Here is a 16,130-nt window from a genome sequence, read left to right on the forward strand (position 1 = left end):
TGCAGTTTGCTGGGAAGCAACTGGAGGGCTTTAAGCAGGAAAGCAACAGCCTGCATTTTCCAAAACTCTGAAGAGTGAAGAATGGCTTCACGTAGGAAAGGGAGGAGAAGGAGAGGGTGACTTGGACCAGGGCAGTAGCTGTGGAGTCGGAGGGAAGCAGACTTGTCACATATTGCCTTGGCAGGAGAGCCAGCAGGATGCCAACAGCAGGTGTCAGGACAGGAACCAAGGCTGGCACTTGAGTGTGGGCGGCAGCACCTGAGGGAAGGTGGTATCACCTCTTGAGATTGACAAGACTGGGAGAGAAGTGGACTGGGGGGCACCAGCAGGAGCTCTCTGTGGGCCTAGGGGGTTGGGGCACCGGTTAGATGCACGGAGGAGAGACAGTGGTATCAGATGGGGATGGCTGGGCAGTAGATCAGTCAGTCATTTTCACATGTGGCTGCTCCACACCGCTAAATGCAGTTTTCTAAACTACATATACCTTGGCATAGTTTTTAAGCTAACATCATTTTTTTATTTTTGTTTTTTGTAGAGACACAGTCTTGCTCTGTCACCCAAGTTGGAATGCAGTGGCACAGTCATGGCTCACCGCAGCCTCAAACTCCTGGGCTCAAGGGGTCCTCTGGCCTCGGCCTCTTGAGGAGCTGGGACTATGAGCATGAGCCACCATGCCTGGCCACATCTAAATTTTTAATCACAAATTTAAATAGTTGCAAAGGATGTAGTTGTTCATATATTGATATTTTTGATACTTTAATACTCAAATCATGCCGTTAAAGATGACACTGGCTAGGCATAGTGGCTCACCTGTAATCCCAGCACTTTGGGAGGCTGAAGCTGGAGGATTGCTGGAGTTCAAGAGTTCAAGACCAGGCTGGGCGTGATGGCTCATGCCTATAATCCCAGCACTTTGGGAGGCCAAGGCAGGTGGATCACGAGGTCAGGAGATGGAGACCATCCTGGCTAACATGGTGAAACCCTGTCTCTACTAAAAATACAACAACAACAACAAAAATTAACCAGGCATGGTGGCAGACGCCTGTAGTCCCAGCTACTCGGGAGGCTGAGGCAGGAGAATGGTGTGAACCCGGGAGGCGGAGCTTGCAGTGAGCCAAGATCGCTCCACTGCACTCCAGCCTGGGCAACAGAGTGAGACTCCATCTAAAAAAAGAAAGAGTTCAAGACCAGCCTGAATAACATAGTGAGACCTGGTCTCTAATTTAAAAAAAAAAAATTCATGCTAAGCCACTTTTCTTTGTCAGAAATTAAATCCCTTTTTCTACTTTATTTCCAATTTCCATTCCATTCATTTCCCCAATATATCTTTACGCATGAAAGCCTTTTATTGATTGTCCTTTAATTTTTTCTGCAACAAAAATATGCATATAAATTGATAGCTTTTTAAAAAAAATTATAGGCCTCTGAGCATTAGGTTTTTTCTGAAGTGAGATAGAGTTTTTATTATTATTAGCTAGTATGTTAGTGGATGAATATACTTGTAATTTGAATGTGATAGCATTGAGAACAGATTCTGTTCCTGTTTTTCATTTTAATGATGTGCTACGAAACCTTACATGAATAAGTAGATGGGAAGGGAAGTTTTGTTGGAGGAATGTCACTCAATTCTTTGAATTCCTTCCCAGTTATAAGCCAGAAAAATCACATACTGATCTTTCATGTAAAGTTGTTTATTTAAAAATTATTTGCAGAGTTGACAGTTTCATTAGTTAAGTTCTTCACTTTCTCTCCACCAGCATAGTTATTTCAAATTGTCCTCTTTGCTTGAGTCTGGAGGTTCTTCACTCCAGGATGATCCCCCTGTAAGAGTCAGGTGACTGAGAGCATGCCCTTTGGGGATCAGGTTGCTAGGAGGTGATTGTTAAAAGAGACAGTGGGAGACCCGGGGCAGTGGCTCACACCCATAATCCCAGAACTTTGGGAGGCCAGCCGAGGCGGGTGGATCACGTAAGGTTAGGAGTTCGACACTAGCCTGACCAATATGGTGAAACCTCGTCCCTACTAAAAATACAAAAATTAGCCGGATGTGGTGGCAGGTGCCTGTAATCCCAGCTACTCGGGAGGCAGAGGCAGGAGAATCGCTTGAACCTGGGAGGCAGGGGTTGCAGTGAGCCAAGATTGTGCCACTGCACCGCAGCCTAGGTGACAGAGCAAGACCTTGTTTAAAAAAAAAAAAAAAAAAAAAAAGACTGTGGAAGGGAAGTACGGCCCCTCCTTTTGGCAGATGAATGTAGACAGAGTTGATCTGGAGTTGGGGATCTTGAGTGTAACACCCACAGCCACATCCCCTTTGGAAAGCCCGTGTGTAGCCCCAGAGAGGTTTGTATTCTAGTTTGAAGCCTACTGGGGTATTTGAGCCCAGACTTCTGGGGAAGTGGGGTAAGGAATGGCAATGTAAAGTGGGGGTCATTACCAGAATGCAGATCAGGGGAGCATTGGGCCAGATGCGACTTCCCAAGGATGCCCAGGGCCCTGAGGACTTGCCCCAGCAGCGCCCATGAGGCGACAGCACCGGGCCACTGCCACACTGCAGAAACTGAGAGGAGGAAACGTCTTGAGATCAAGTCAAGTCACAGGCCAGCCAAGGTCAGGCAGCCTCTTGGTTTTGTGGCTTCGAGGTACCTTGTGGCGATGGTAGCCTAGATGAAGTTGGCTGGGAAGAGCGTGGGAAATGAGAAGGAAGGGGCAATGACTCTAGGCAAGTTTTGAGAAGTTTGCTATGAAGGAGAACACAGATGTGAAGGCAGGACAAGGCAGAGATGGGGGTGTGCAGATAAAAGGTACTGGCACACACCTGAATGGAAATGGAATGATCCAAGAGAAAAGGAAGTAGCACAAGAGGGGAGGAGGAGCTGCATGGCTGGAGACCCCTGTGAGAAAGGAACAGGATGGATTCAGGATGTCCTGCTAGGGCGTGGACCTTGGAAAACTGCGGGTACCAGGAGGGCAGGCAGAAGAGACTCGTCTCTTGCTCCCTAGGAGCTATGAGCTGAGGGCACCATCTGAGCAGGAGGGACAGACGGGTGCCCAGGGTTTGAGGAAAGAGGGGCGTGGGAAGGACGCATGCTAGAACTTCAGAGCAGTTCACCAGGTGCAGAATGGGGGTTATCGTGGGGACTGTGGGAGAAGGGGCAGTGGGGGCAGTACCCAGGGATGTTCTGATTCATGTTCTCTGTGTTGCAGGTGAGCGTGGCGCTGGGCTGTGCCTCCCGTGGACGGACCATTGCTTTTGCTAGCACCTTTGCTGCCTTTCTGACTCGAGCATTTGATCAGATCCGGATAGGAGGCCTGTCTGAGAGCAACATCAACATTATTGGTTCCCACTGTGGGGTATCTGTTGGTAAGGGTTTTAATGCCATCATCTTGATAGCCTTCCTCCTTCACAGAGAAAGATAAGCATGTGATTGGTTAAACCATGAATTTCCTTATGGTTCCATGAAGTTTGATTATTCAAGTCTTTTTTTTGAAAGTGCCATGTCGTCCTTTAAAAGTGTCAGACACTCAGGGCAACTTTTGAAGTGCATCTCTCGGTGGTACTGTTGTTTCAGACAGTGAGAAACAGTTGCCTATCCTGAGTGCCCCTTGTGTGTTGAGCTGTGTGCAGGTTATGGACAGCACTGGCAGAGTCATGGAGCCTTTTCTGCCCTCGCTGTGGTTGCAATCTAACTGAAGGTGAACAGCATCACAGAGGACAAGGAGCATTCTGACTGGCTGCACAGCCTGCTCGGGGCGGGGGAGGACCACCACCCCCTCCTTCCTGCCTGGGGCAGCGAGAACCCTGGAGCATGACACAAGGCAGGAACTCTTACAAACACGCCCTTCTCAGAATAGTATTCACCTGGCAGGTGGGCTAGAAGGAAACCACAGGCAATGGGAAGCCGGAGAGGGGATTGAAAGAAGGTGTGCAAGGTGGGAGAAAGCCAGGCGGTGGGGAGGGGTCTAAGAGTGAAGAGAGAGGTGAGTGTGCCTCCTAACAGATGGAGCACTCTGCGATGGTGTGAAGAGCAAAACACACCAATCTCCAGGATTCCTCGCTTGGGAAACGTCAGGGAGTCATTTTCATGAATGACAGAAATGACATGGGAAGATGAGCCAGCTGGCGTGCCTGTGGCAGGCAGATGGGCTCAGTAGATATGGCTGCACACACTTCTAGAATGCCAGAGGTGCACATTGGGTAGCCATCTCAGGTACTCCATGGGAGAATGAGGCTGGACGAGATGGCTCTAGATGGAGCTGGAGTCACGGCTGTCTGGGTGAAGCTGGAGGCACAGGTGGTGGCCAGGGAGAGGAGGCGCGATAGTGTTGCAGGGGCAGAGGGGCCTAGGTCCTTGAGCCCACCTGCAGCTGTGCTCAGTGTCAGTTTTGAAATAGTCACATGGAGAAAGTGGCCCTAGGTTCCATCCAAAGAAGAACTGGAAGGCTAGGTGCAGTGGCTCATGCCTGTAATCCCAGCACTTGGTGAAACCTCATCTCTACTAAAATTAGAAAAATTAGCCAGGTGTGGTGGCGCGCACCTGTATTCCAGCTACTCAGGATGCTGAGACAGGAGAATTGCTTGAACCCAGGAGGCAGAGGCTGCAGTGAGCCAAGATCACACCACTGCACTCCAGCCTGGCGATAGAGACTTTGTCCAAAAAAAAAAAAAAAGCCAGGGCAGTGGCTCACACCTGTAATCCCAGCACTTTGGGAGGCCGAGGCAGGTGAATCACCTGAGGTCGGGATTTTGAGACCAGCCTGACCAATATGGTGAAACCCTATCTCTACTGAAAATATAAAACTTAGCCAGGCATGTTGGCACATGACTGTAATCCCAGCTACTTGGTAGTCTGAGGCAGGAGAATCACTTGAACCTGGGAGGTGGAGGTTGCAGTGAGCCGAGATCGTCCAGTGCACTCAAGCCTGGGCAACAGAGCAAGACTCTGTCTCAAAATAATAAGTTAATTTAAAAAAAAAAAAAGAAGCTGGGCTGTTGAGGTTAGACAGTGGTCCTAGGCAAGGCAGTGTGCATGGTGACAGTCCCCTTCCTAGCTGAGAAGAGCTAAGCCACCCAGTGCACAATAAGATTTCTCTCACATTTCTGGCCAGAAACTGCATTCCCAGATATACCCTAAAGTACCCTGTAGCACCCTCAACGTGCCTTAAAGGTGTGTTAACTACTTGGAAGGCCTGGAGAAATGAAAAACACCACTTTGGTATGTAAAACCCGGTCTCTGGATGTAGAAAAGGTAGAGCAGAAAAGGGAGAACAAAGCCTGAGGACCTTCCTAAAGAGCACGGGTTCAGAGGCTTAGCAGGCCAAACTCAGGCCAATTCTCAGCCATTGTGGACAGTAGCTTGGAGTGATCCATCTGAAAAGTCAACTGGGAGCCTAACCCGAGGCGTCACAGTGTGACCTCAAGGGAGACAGGCGTGCAAGAACACAATGTAAATGAGTTACAAGGATGCAGTAGGACCATTTATGGGGCTCTGCTAGAACTTGGGACATCCAGTGGCAATAGGAATAATTGCTTCTTCAGAGCTAGAAGCGCGTGGAGGGCAGGTTCCTAATGGGGTTATGCTCATGTTTTAATCGGGCTGTGGTTCTCTCAGGTGAAGACGGTGCTTCCCAGATGGCCCTGGAGGATATAGCCATGTTCCGAACCATTCCCAAGTGCACGATCTTCTACCCAACTGATGCTGTCTCCACGGAGCATGCTGTTTCTCTGGCGGCCAATGCCAAGGTATTTTTGAGGAGACACTAGTTTCAGACAGAAAATGCTTCTGGACTCTGCTACTAGTTTCATACTGATGATTGGGTCTTTTTTCTCAGCATAAAAGTGGTAATTCATTTTAGAAAATCTGGTGATAGAATTCTTTATAAAAAACAGGCGATTATGCACACAAACACATTTGCTTTGTAAAAGAGTCAAACAGTACAAGATACTGAACAGAACCTGACAGCCTGTCTCAGTCAGGGCTCAGCAGAAGATGCACGGACCATTCTGGGTATTGTAAACAGGAGAAGGTGTTTAACAAAGGTTGCTTAAGAAGCCGCAGGAGCAAGCCCCAGGCAGAGTCCCAGACTATAGTGTTTTAGCCCCCAGTGGCTGCAGCCAGAGGTGAAGAAGCTCCTGCTGCGTCCTCACATCCAGGAAGCTGGAGAGCCGGTGGTAGGATGCCACTACAGACGAATCTGTGTTCCCTGGCCCTGGCTTGCCTTTGGAACAGCTTAGGGCGCCAAGAGCGTGTGGGACCTCATGCAAGGGCATCAGATGGACAGAATCAAATTCCTGTTCAGAACCTGGCTGCACGGGAGACAAGGCAGTGTGGTCTTGATCTTTCCAGCCTGTCCTGCTAACGTTCAGCAGGCTCCCCTTGCCACCCTGCACCTCACCCATGCCCCGTACAGGCAACCCCTGGCACAGTTGGGGTGGGGACTATACGTTCCCTTTCCAAGCACTCATGGGTTCTTTGATTTTTTTTTTTTAATATAAGTGGGCTCCCACTTTACATATTACTATGTACTTTTCTTTCTTTTTTTTTTTTTTAGACAGTCTCACTCTGTCGCCCAGGCTGGACTGCAGTGACACGATCTCGGTTCTCTGCAGCTTCTGCCTCCGCCTCCCAGGTTCTCCCGCCTCAGCCTCCTGAGTAGCTGGGACTAGAGGTCGGCTACACCACGGCCGGCTAATTTTTGTATTTTGGGGGAGAGATGGGGTTTCACCATGTTGGCCAGGCTAGTCTAAAAACTCCTGGCCTGAAGCGATCCACCTGCCTTGGCCTCCCAAAGTGTTGGGATTACAGGCATGAGCCACCACACCTGGCCAGTTGTATACCTTTAAAATTAGTTTATCTTGGAGATCGTTCTGTGATTTCACACATACTATAGGATTTCGTTTCTAGAAAGGTCAAGAGAGGCGCAAAACAAGATTAGGTGGTAGAAATTAGAGTAGAGGTTGCTTCTTAGTGGGTGGAGACTGACTGGAAAGAGGCACAAGGGCTCTGCTGGCGGAAACACTGCTGGGCTTGGATGAGGGCTCCACGGTGGATGCAGCATTCGGGAAGTGCTGAACTTAGGATGTATGCATTTCACTGCAGCTGAGTTATGCCTCGGTGAAGACACTGAATAAAGATGGGTCATGGCATATGAATGAACAGTAGCGACGTTTCTTGCTATATTCGTTTATGATGCATCCATTAATATGTATGTAAATTAACAAATACTTTAGACATACAAGTGTTTATTTATGCTGGTAAATGTTTATGTGCTCAAATTGGTCATAAAAATGTATTTACATCTGATCAGGAAAGGGGCAAGTGATCTTGTATTCAGATAGATGTTTATGGTCTTTCTAAGGATGAAACATTATAAGCTATTGTGGCAAAAGTTAATGTTTTGACATTCTTTTCTGGGCTTTCTAGTCAATGTGAGTCAGTGCTCCTGCTGTGAGTTAATGTTCTGTGCAGACAGAACAAGTCAGTGAGTATTGGGGAATCTTTCAAGGGGATTGGTGTGATGGCACGGGGAGCTCGTCCTTCAGGGCAGCCCCAGGGCCCTGCTGGGACGTGTTGTCCACTGGCTGTATATGCTCACCCCTTGCTCCAAAGCCTACAGTTTTAGTAAAAAGAGCTGTCCTGTTCACACCCCTCCTTCACTTCTTTCAATGTCTGTTGTTGGAAATTCATTGTTTGCTTTTCTAAACCATGGCTCCATTTATATCCTAGGGGATGTGCTTCATTCGGACCACCCGACCAGAAACTATGGTTATTTACACCCCACAGGAACGCTTTGAGATCGGACAGGCCAAGGTAAGGGCTTAAGCGCTCCAGTGTTACTCAGTATCATCTCCTGTAAAAAGAACACTTCTGAATCTATCACCAGATATCTTCAGGGTTGAGACATCATCCTTTCTTTGCTGTCATTTTTTTAAAAAACAATTGTGATCTTTACCTGCTTTTCCTTGGGAAGGAACATTCTATGAACTTCAGCTTAGCCTGAACTTCTCTGCTTTCCAAATGGAGTCTTTTGTTGTTGAGCTCAAAGATAATAACATGAAGCCACTTGAGCATCGTGGCTGTAATTTATCTTGGCTGCAAGCTAAACAAAACAGAAGCCAGCACTTTGGGAGGCCAAGGTGGGAAGATTGCTTGAGGCCAGGAATTCCAGAGCAGCCTGGGCGACATAGTGAGATTCCCATCTCTACAAAAATGTTTAAAATTAACTGGGAGGCCGGGCGCGGTGGCTCACCCCTGTAATCCCAGCACTTTGGGAGGCCGAGACGGGCGGATCACGAGGTCAGGAGATCGAGACCACCCTGGCTAACACGGTGAAACCCCATCTCTACTAAAAATACAAAAAAATTAGCCGGGCGCGGTGGCAGGCGCCTGTAGTCCCAGCTACACGGGAGGCTGAGGCAGGAGAATGGCGTGAACCCAGGAGGCGGAGCTTGCAGTGAGTGGAGATCGTGCCACTGCACTCCAGCCTGGGCAACAGAGGAGACTCCGTCTCAAAAAAAAAAAAAAATTAACTGGGTATGGTGGCATGCACCTGTGGCGTCAGCTACTCAGGAGGCTGAGGAAAGAGGATAGAGGAGCGCAGGAATTCAAGGCAGCAGTGAGCTATGATGGATTGCACCACTGTACTCCAGCCTGGATGACAGAGTAAGACCCTGTCTCTAAAAACAAAACAAGACAAAAAATAATAGAAATTACTTGAAATGAATAATCTGTTAGGTTCCGATTTTACAGATCTGAGGCCAGGAATAAAAGGGAACATGATCTCTGGTATTCTCGCAAAAGCCCTGAGAAGTTAGGTTATCTTTAGATGAGGATTGGAGAAGGTGTCTTACTTAAGGGTTTACAGCTTGTGAGTACCAAGACCAGAATCCAGGCCTGAGTAGTGAGCCCAATCTCCCCAGGCCTACCTACCACACTGACCATCCCCTGCTCAGCCTGCCTGTCAGGGCCATGCATGGGGAAAACCAGAAACTTCTATGGAGAAAATAAGTGACTCTGCTCACCTAGGGAGTGGAGCTTGCAGACATTTTGGCATGCTTCCTTCCTGTCTTTGTTCTAGGCATACATGTATATTTTACACAGTTGCGATCGTACTGTATAGAAAGGTTTGCCCATAGCCACTCTTGAAAGAGCAGCAGGTAACATCTGATTTGGTTGCTAAGGACTAGGCTGCTCCAGAATTCACAGTTGCAAGTGCTCAGAATGGCCAGAGTGCTGCCATAAAGCAGGTGTTTCCAGAACTGTCCACTGTGTGCCATGAGGTAGCTGGAAAACGCCACCGAGTAGAAAAGTCAAGTGTTCACCTTTGGTGTTAACTACAGGTTCTGTTTCTATGGGGAGGGTCTCTTGACATTCACATGGTTTGCAGAGCTTGCTTATTTCCGTCATCTTTTTTCTAATAATTTTCCTGTCCTGACAAAAGCAAGTAAATTTACTGCTAGTAAAGAATGTGAGTTAAATGTGTGTGATAACATGCATGGCATGGATCATTAGAGGGCTGGGCTTTGCAAAGAGGACATGAATATGTGTGCATACGTGTATATGTATTTTAAGAGGCCAGGGCATCCTCAAAGAATGGGGTGGCTCAGAAACCCTATCTGTACCATCAGCAGTGGTTCTTAAGCTACAGGGAAACCTATACAGAGAGGAAGTGGAGAATAATTCCAGATGCCTCCTCCGATGGGTAGCTTTGGAGGCAACTAAACTATGAAAGAAGCCCAGGAACTCTGTCTTTGCTTGCAGAATGGTACGTTACTGAGAGCGAGGGCTTTGATGTCAGCCCCACCTGGTTGTGGGTCCCAGCCCTGCCCTGGGCCACTTCCTCCTGCTTTGAGATTTGCTTTCCTCAGCTGCAGAATGGTTGTGCCACTGAACAGATCTTACAGGGAGGCTGTGAGGGTTCTCAGAGCTCAGGCACACAAGATCTTAGCACTGAGCATGTTTCCAGTGCCCAGCATGTTCCCATTAACATGTTAGTCATTGGAGTCCAATATTTGCGTGCCATAGTGAGCTCTCAAACCAGACTCCTGGTGGCTATGTGGCATATCCATGCTCCAGGACAGCTGGAGCAGTGTAACTGCCTATCAAAAAGTATGTGTCCTGACTCGTAAATGCATCTGATTTTTTTAGTAGCAAATTATTAAGGAGTGAAATTGTTAGAATTGGAGGATAGCAGCATAGCAAAGTGCCTTCCACTTTGAGATGCATTCTGTGTGTAGTAACCACGGTGTTCTGTTTTGCTGGCACTATACCAGGTCCTCCGCCACTGTGTCAGTGACAAGGTCACAGTTATTGGAGCTGGAATTACTGTGTATGAAGCCTTAGCAGCTGCTGATGAGCTTTTGAAACAAGGTCAGTTGGTTGAGTCTGAGCATTGAAGTTCAAGCTGGGAAGAGGTAGGACTTCAACTACCTCCTATGCCCTGAGTGCTCTTTTTATTTTTATCCCTGCATGTTAGTTAGCTAAGTCTGTTTCTTGTACCAAGCTGGTTTTTGCTGTTCTGCAGATATTTTTATCCGTGTCATCGACCTGTTTACCATTAAACCTCTGGATGTCACCACTATCATCTCCAGTGCAAAAGCCACAGAGGGCCGGATCATTACAGTGGAGGATCACTACCCGCAAGGTGTGTGTGGGCATTGGGAATGCTTTGGAAGGTTTGGTGTTTTTGTTTTCCTTGATTGGCCACATGGCATGCTCTCAGGCATCACCTATAGTCTACCTCTCACCCAGCATGCCTTTGTTGTTTGGTGTTCACTAAGCGTGGGGCCACGCTTATCCACATCTGTGTGTCCCCAACAGAGTGCACAGTGCCCAGTCACCAGGTCGAGTCAGTGGCAACACAGAGGAGTGGCTATTGCAGGCAAGCGAGGCGTCATGAAAAGCATCACTGTTTCTTTAGGTTTGGAATGACGAATAGTATGCCCCAGGCCAGGCATGGTGGCTCACACCTGTCATCCCAGCGCTTTGGGAGGCTGAGGCAGGTAGATCGCTTGAGGCCAGCCTGGTCAACATGGTGAAACCCCAGCTCTACTAAAAATACAAAAATTAGCTGGGTGTGGTGGTGCACGCCTGTAGTCCCAGCTACTTGGGAGGTGGAGGCAGGAGAATCACTTGAACCCAGGAGGTGGAGGTTGCAGTGAGCTGAGATCATACCATTGCACTCCAGCTTGGGAAACAGAGTAAGACTCTGCCTCAAAAAAAAAAAAAAAAGTGTGCCCTGACGAAAGAAGCAGGAATAGTGCCTTGCAAGCAGAGAACACAGCAAGTGCAGAAAAACAGTGTATCAGGGAGAAGGGGCTGGGCAGTGTTTGCGCCTGGAAAGGTTAAGTGGGACAGATGTGATGCAAGGAAGAGCATCATGTGTCCACGCGGCAGGGGCCCTGAGCCTGCACAAGTGGTGCATGATTCTCTTGAAGGACTCCTGGGACCCAGCACACAGTTGTCCTCACACCTGAGGTTGATGACAGGGAAAGGATGCAGGGTGGGATCCACCAGGGCAGGAACAAAGAAGTCCTGCCCCAGCCTTCCCCTGGTCCCACGAGGGGCATACTGAGAAGTGCCTCCCACGCATTCAAAGGCCTCTGTGTGTTGAGGCTTTAAGGCTGAGGAGCTGCTTTCACAAAAGGGCCTAACATCCTTGTTTTCCCAGGTGGCATCGGGGAAGCTGTCTGTGCGGCCGTCTCCATGGATCCTGACATTCAGGTTCATTCGCTGGCAGTGTCAGGAGTGCCCCAGAGTGGGAAGTCCGAGGAATTGCTGGATATGTATGGAATTAGTGCCAGACATATCATAGTGGCCGTGAAATGCATGTTGTTGAACTAAAATAGCTGTTAGCTTTGGTCTTTTGGCCTCTTTACCCTATGTTTATGTTTGTTCCAAAACCATCATTTAAATCTATACTGTCAGGCTTTGTTTCTTAAAAGCAAAGCCAGCTAACACCTTTTTTCATCCCTAGTTTGGAAATTCAAGCTAACTACTTATCCTTTAAACGGTGACTGCATATGCAAGTACCACTGTAATTTTTGAATCATTAAAGGGAGTTACACAACTTTAAGTGAAAAAAATAGGTAACAAAACAACCACCTGATAGTAAGTTTTCTGATAAGACTATAGGTAAGTGGTAGAGGTCATCAGTTCTTCAAAAGTGTTTCCTTCGTAACTGGTAGAGGTAATAGTTTTTACAGTGTATTTCCTTCATGAGTAAAGAAAATGTGAATTGTAGATTGCAGTAGCCTAGGTTCCACAGCACAATAACACCATGACACCTACCGCTGTTCCCACCTTGGAATTCTGTGCCATGCCACCTGCAGCCACCCTGGAATTCCCTTCACTGTTTGCCTTAATCTCCCCTCCACAGTTGAGAGGCTGTCAGGCAGCAGCAAAAGCTTGTTAGGATGTCCTGTACTGCTTATGATGAAGGTCTCCACACTGTACTGTTCAAGTCAATGTTAATAAAGCATTTCAAAACCAGCTGCTTTATTCAGCACGTGCTTTCTGTGTGAATCAGTTTCTCAGTGGTCAGTTCCTAAATAAGGAAAGAGCTTTTATCTAAACCAGAAGGAGAATGAGCTGTGGCCCCCACCAGTAAACCTGGGAAAGAATAATGGGCTGCAGAGGAAGCACTTACTCGAAAACAACACATGGCCTGAAAAGCTGTCCCTGAGCTGATGCCTTGCTGTCAGCTATAAGCACATAAAGTATGTGGCTAGAGGGCAGGTGCGGTAGCTCACGCCTGTAATCCCAGCACTTTGGGAGGCCAAGGCAGGTGGATCACCTGAGGTCAGGAGTTCAAAGACCAGCCTGGACAACATGGTGAAACCGCCTCTCTACTAAAAAATACAAAAATTAGCCAGGCATGGTGGTGCACACCTATAATCCCAACTACTCAGGAGGCTGAGGCAGGAGAATTGTTTGAACCCAGGAGGTGGAGGTTGCAGTGAGCTGAGATCCTGCCATTGTACTCCAGCCTGGGCAACAGAGCAAGACTCCACCTCCAAAAAAAAATTTTTTAAGTATGTGGCTAGAATCAGAGAGCCAGAAAAAGTTGAACCTGAGCTTCAAAACTAGATTTAAAATTCTACTAGATGTGTCTGCTGTGTCACATTCCTGTTTTGGCTTTGGTTTTGTTTTGAGACAGGGTCTCACTATGTTGCCCAGGCTGGTCTCAAAGTCCTGGCCTCAAGTGATCCTCACGCCTGGACCTCCCAAGGTGCTGGGGTTGGAATTATAGGCGTGAGCCACCATGCCCAGCCCATTCCTTATTTTGCCCAAATTAAGTGGTCAGAGATCTTTGGTGTCATGACCAGTGTGACTGAGGAGTTGTTCCAGAATGTGCAGGATAGAGATGGAAGCACTGGCCTGGGGCTTGGAGTCCTTAGGACCTTTTCCTACTCCTGCCCTTGTAAGTCACTGAGCTGGTTTCCTGGCCTGTAAAATGAGCATGATGATGCTGCTTATTTCATAAAATTTCAACATTTATTTTGTAAAAATAGTTTCTATAGGGCGATTGCAGAAAATTTAGAAAATGCAAAGAAGCAAAAATGTTTTTACCTCATTTATCTCACTACTTCAAGGTAATCACAGCTTCTCACACTCCAGACAATTTTACTCAAAGTATACAATTTAGTGGTTTTCATTCTTTTTATGGCCACATACTATTCTATTGTACAGAGATAACACATTTTCTTCCATTCAGTTGATGAATGTGGATTAGTTCCACTTTTATCTCTTGTGAATAGTGTTCTGACAATTCACATATTTTGTGAAGGAGTAGATGTCACAAAATATGTGAAAGATTTTGTGTAGATGTAGATTTTCCCTTCTTAGGGACGTGTATACTAGGAGTGGAATTGAATTGCTGTGTTGCAGGATAATTCTGTGTGTACCCTTTCAAGTGTGTGGTGGGGGATGGTGTTTAAATACCGTTTTGCGAGGAGTACATGCAGTGACACTGAAGGTGGCTGTAAAGCATTACTTCAGAGGAAGGCATTCTTAACAGACAAGCCATGCTTGCTTGTATTCAGGTGCAAAATGTTGGATTTGGTGAGACAACAGGACACAGCGCACTGTGGCAACAAATAGAGCAACAAATTTCATGATTAAAATGTATAATTTCTAAACACACGAAAGAGCCCCCAAAGACTCACTTCAGTCCCCTAGAAGGTTCTGGGCAGAAACAGTAGGGCAGATCAAAGTAATGAGCACGGCCGGGCGCGGTGGCTCAAGCCTGTAATCCCAGCACTTTGGGAGGCCGACATGGGCGGATCACGAGGTCAGGAGATCGAGACCATCCTGGCTAAAACAGTGAAACCCCATCTCTACTAAGAAATACAAAAAATAGCCGGGCGAGGTGGCGGGCGCCTGTAGTCCCAGCTACTCGGGAGGCTGAGGCCGGAGAATGGCGTGAACCCGGGAGGCGGAGCTTGCAGTGAGCTGAGATCCGGCCACTGCACTCCAGCCTGGGCGACAGAGCGAGACTCCGTCTCAAAAAGAAAAAAAAAAAAAAAAAGTAATGAGCACAGGAGCCATGATCACCCAGCGAGGGGAGTGAGCCCTGTTCCCAGCTTGGCCTGGCTATGGCTTCTGAGTAGACAAGTGTGTTTCTTAGCTGTTACGAGACTGGTAATGAATACTCCCTGGAAGATGCCATGGACCCTGGCCTCGGGCCAGCCCCCTCGCCCTTGAGTCCTCCTAACACCTTGCTGCTCTGATTACTTCCCATGGAGAAGCCACCCAGCAGGGACTCGGGAACCATGTGTCCCAAAACCTGGCTTGAATCCCCAAATCTGCTTCTTGACTGTGGGGCCTTGGGTAGCTGTAGAAGGGGATGATGGCGCTCATGACGGGGACAGTATGTATCACACAGGGCTGTGGTCAGGATGTTAGTGCCATCATTTTGAAACACCCATGCAGGCCTGCCCTGCATACCTGGCAGCTTCCTATTCCCCAGCGCACCCTTGGCTGGCCAGCCCCATTGTCCCCTCCTCACGCTCCTTCCCCGCCTCACTGGGGTTATGTTGGGGTTGGCAGCAACCAACCCACCTGCCCATTCCTGGGCCAGCCAGCCCCCGGGCTGCTCTCCTGTCCCCACCGTCCCACCGCCCTCCCTGGACACCAGCTACCCACTATCGGACACCGCCTCGCGCCAGCCCCGCACACCCTCCCACCCCGGAGGGAACGGAGGTGCAGGTGCGGCGTGGGTGGAGGCGTGCAGCCCGGGCCCTTCTGGACACCAACGCAGGGAGGAAAGTCCTGGAGAGCCGGACACTCGTCTTCACCCTCGGAGCCCGGCCTCCCCTGGGCAGCCAAGAGAGGTTCTACCGCTTCATGAGGCCTCCTTACCCTGCCAGGCCGAGGTTGGGGTTAGAGAAGCTGGGTCGTTAGATTCGGGAGAGCTAGAATGATCCAACGTGTCATTCCGTACTTGGGTGAGGAAGCCAAGCACACACAGTTACCGCTCAGGGCAGGACCTGGGCTGCAACTGGTATCAGGGCCCATCTGAGACATTCCCTCCCTCCCTAAGTGTGTACCTGACACTAGTTCTGGGTCTAACGACAACGATCTGGTTGTAGAGGGTCTCCTGGATGATACAAGTGAGTGTCCCCTGGCAAGGCTCCTCCCCAGGTAAACTTGCGACAGAGTTCTCCAACAAAGAAACACCAGTCCCACAGACACGGGAGGTCGAACCACCTCCACTACCAAGGGAGGTGCAGAGGGACTGGGGGTTTCTTGAGTCTCAGCTTCAACCAAGGCCAACCAGATGGCCCAATTCCGGGTTTCAGGGTCCCATTCTTCCCAAATCACTGCCCACGATTCACGTGTGAAATGTGGCAAGGCTGGGAATTCATCACTTTGGGAATCTGTAACTGGCACAATCAAATGTGATTGTCAGAACTGTCAGCCCTGCAGGTACAAGGAGTAAGGGAATTTTGAGGCCTTTCCTGGAAGCACCCTGGTTCTCTCACTGTGGCTTGAGCTGAGAGTTAGGGAGCCTGAGCCCATCGTGTCTTCATAGTACATAGTCAGGGCCACTAAGGATCATCCCATACCACAGCCCTCATAGCCATCTGCGACCACCATGACAGTCAGGTGCAGCAAGGACTTGAGCTCCCT

The 16,130-nt window shown here is 48.6% G+C and overlaps 1 protein-coding gene across 2 annotated transcripts in view; it reads left to right on the plus strand.

The window, feature by feature from the left end:
- The window catches only part of TKTL1 (transketolase like 1), a 32,563-nt gene extending 20,075 nt beyond the window's left edge, over positions 1 to 12,488 (plus strand). For both annotated transcript variants that reach the window (NM_001265797.1, XM_077987599.1), the window contains 6 exon segments: positions 3,205 to 3,361; positions 5,610 to 5,740; positions 7,725 to 7,808; positions 10,271 to 10,367; positions 10,522 to 10,641; positions 11,668 to 12,488. In NM_001265797.1, the coding sequence (NP_001252726.1) occupies positions 3,205 to 3,361; positions 5,610 to 5,740; positions 7,725 to 7,808; positions 10,271 to 10,367; positions 10,522 to 10,641; positions 11,668 to 11,840 (762 nt within the window). In that variant the 3' untranslated portion in view covers positions 11,841 to 12,488.
- The last annotated feature ends 3,642 nt before the right edge of the window (positions 12,489 to 16,130 follow it).

The sequence above is a fragment of the Macaca mulatta genome, chromosome X (assembly GCF_049350105.2).
Source record: "Macaca mulatta isolate MMU2019108-1 chromosome X, T2T-MMU8v2.0, whole genome shotgun sequence".
NCBI classification, from domain to species: Eukaryota; Metazoa; Chordata; class Mammalia; order Primates; family Cercopithecidae; genus Macaca; species Macaca mulatta.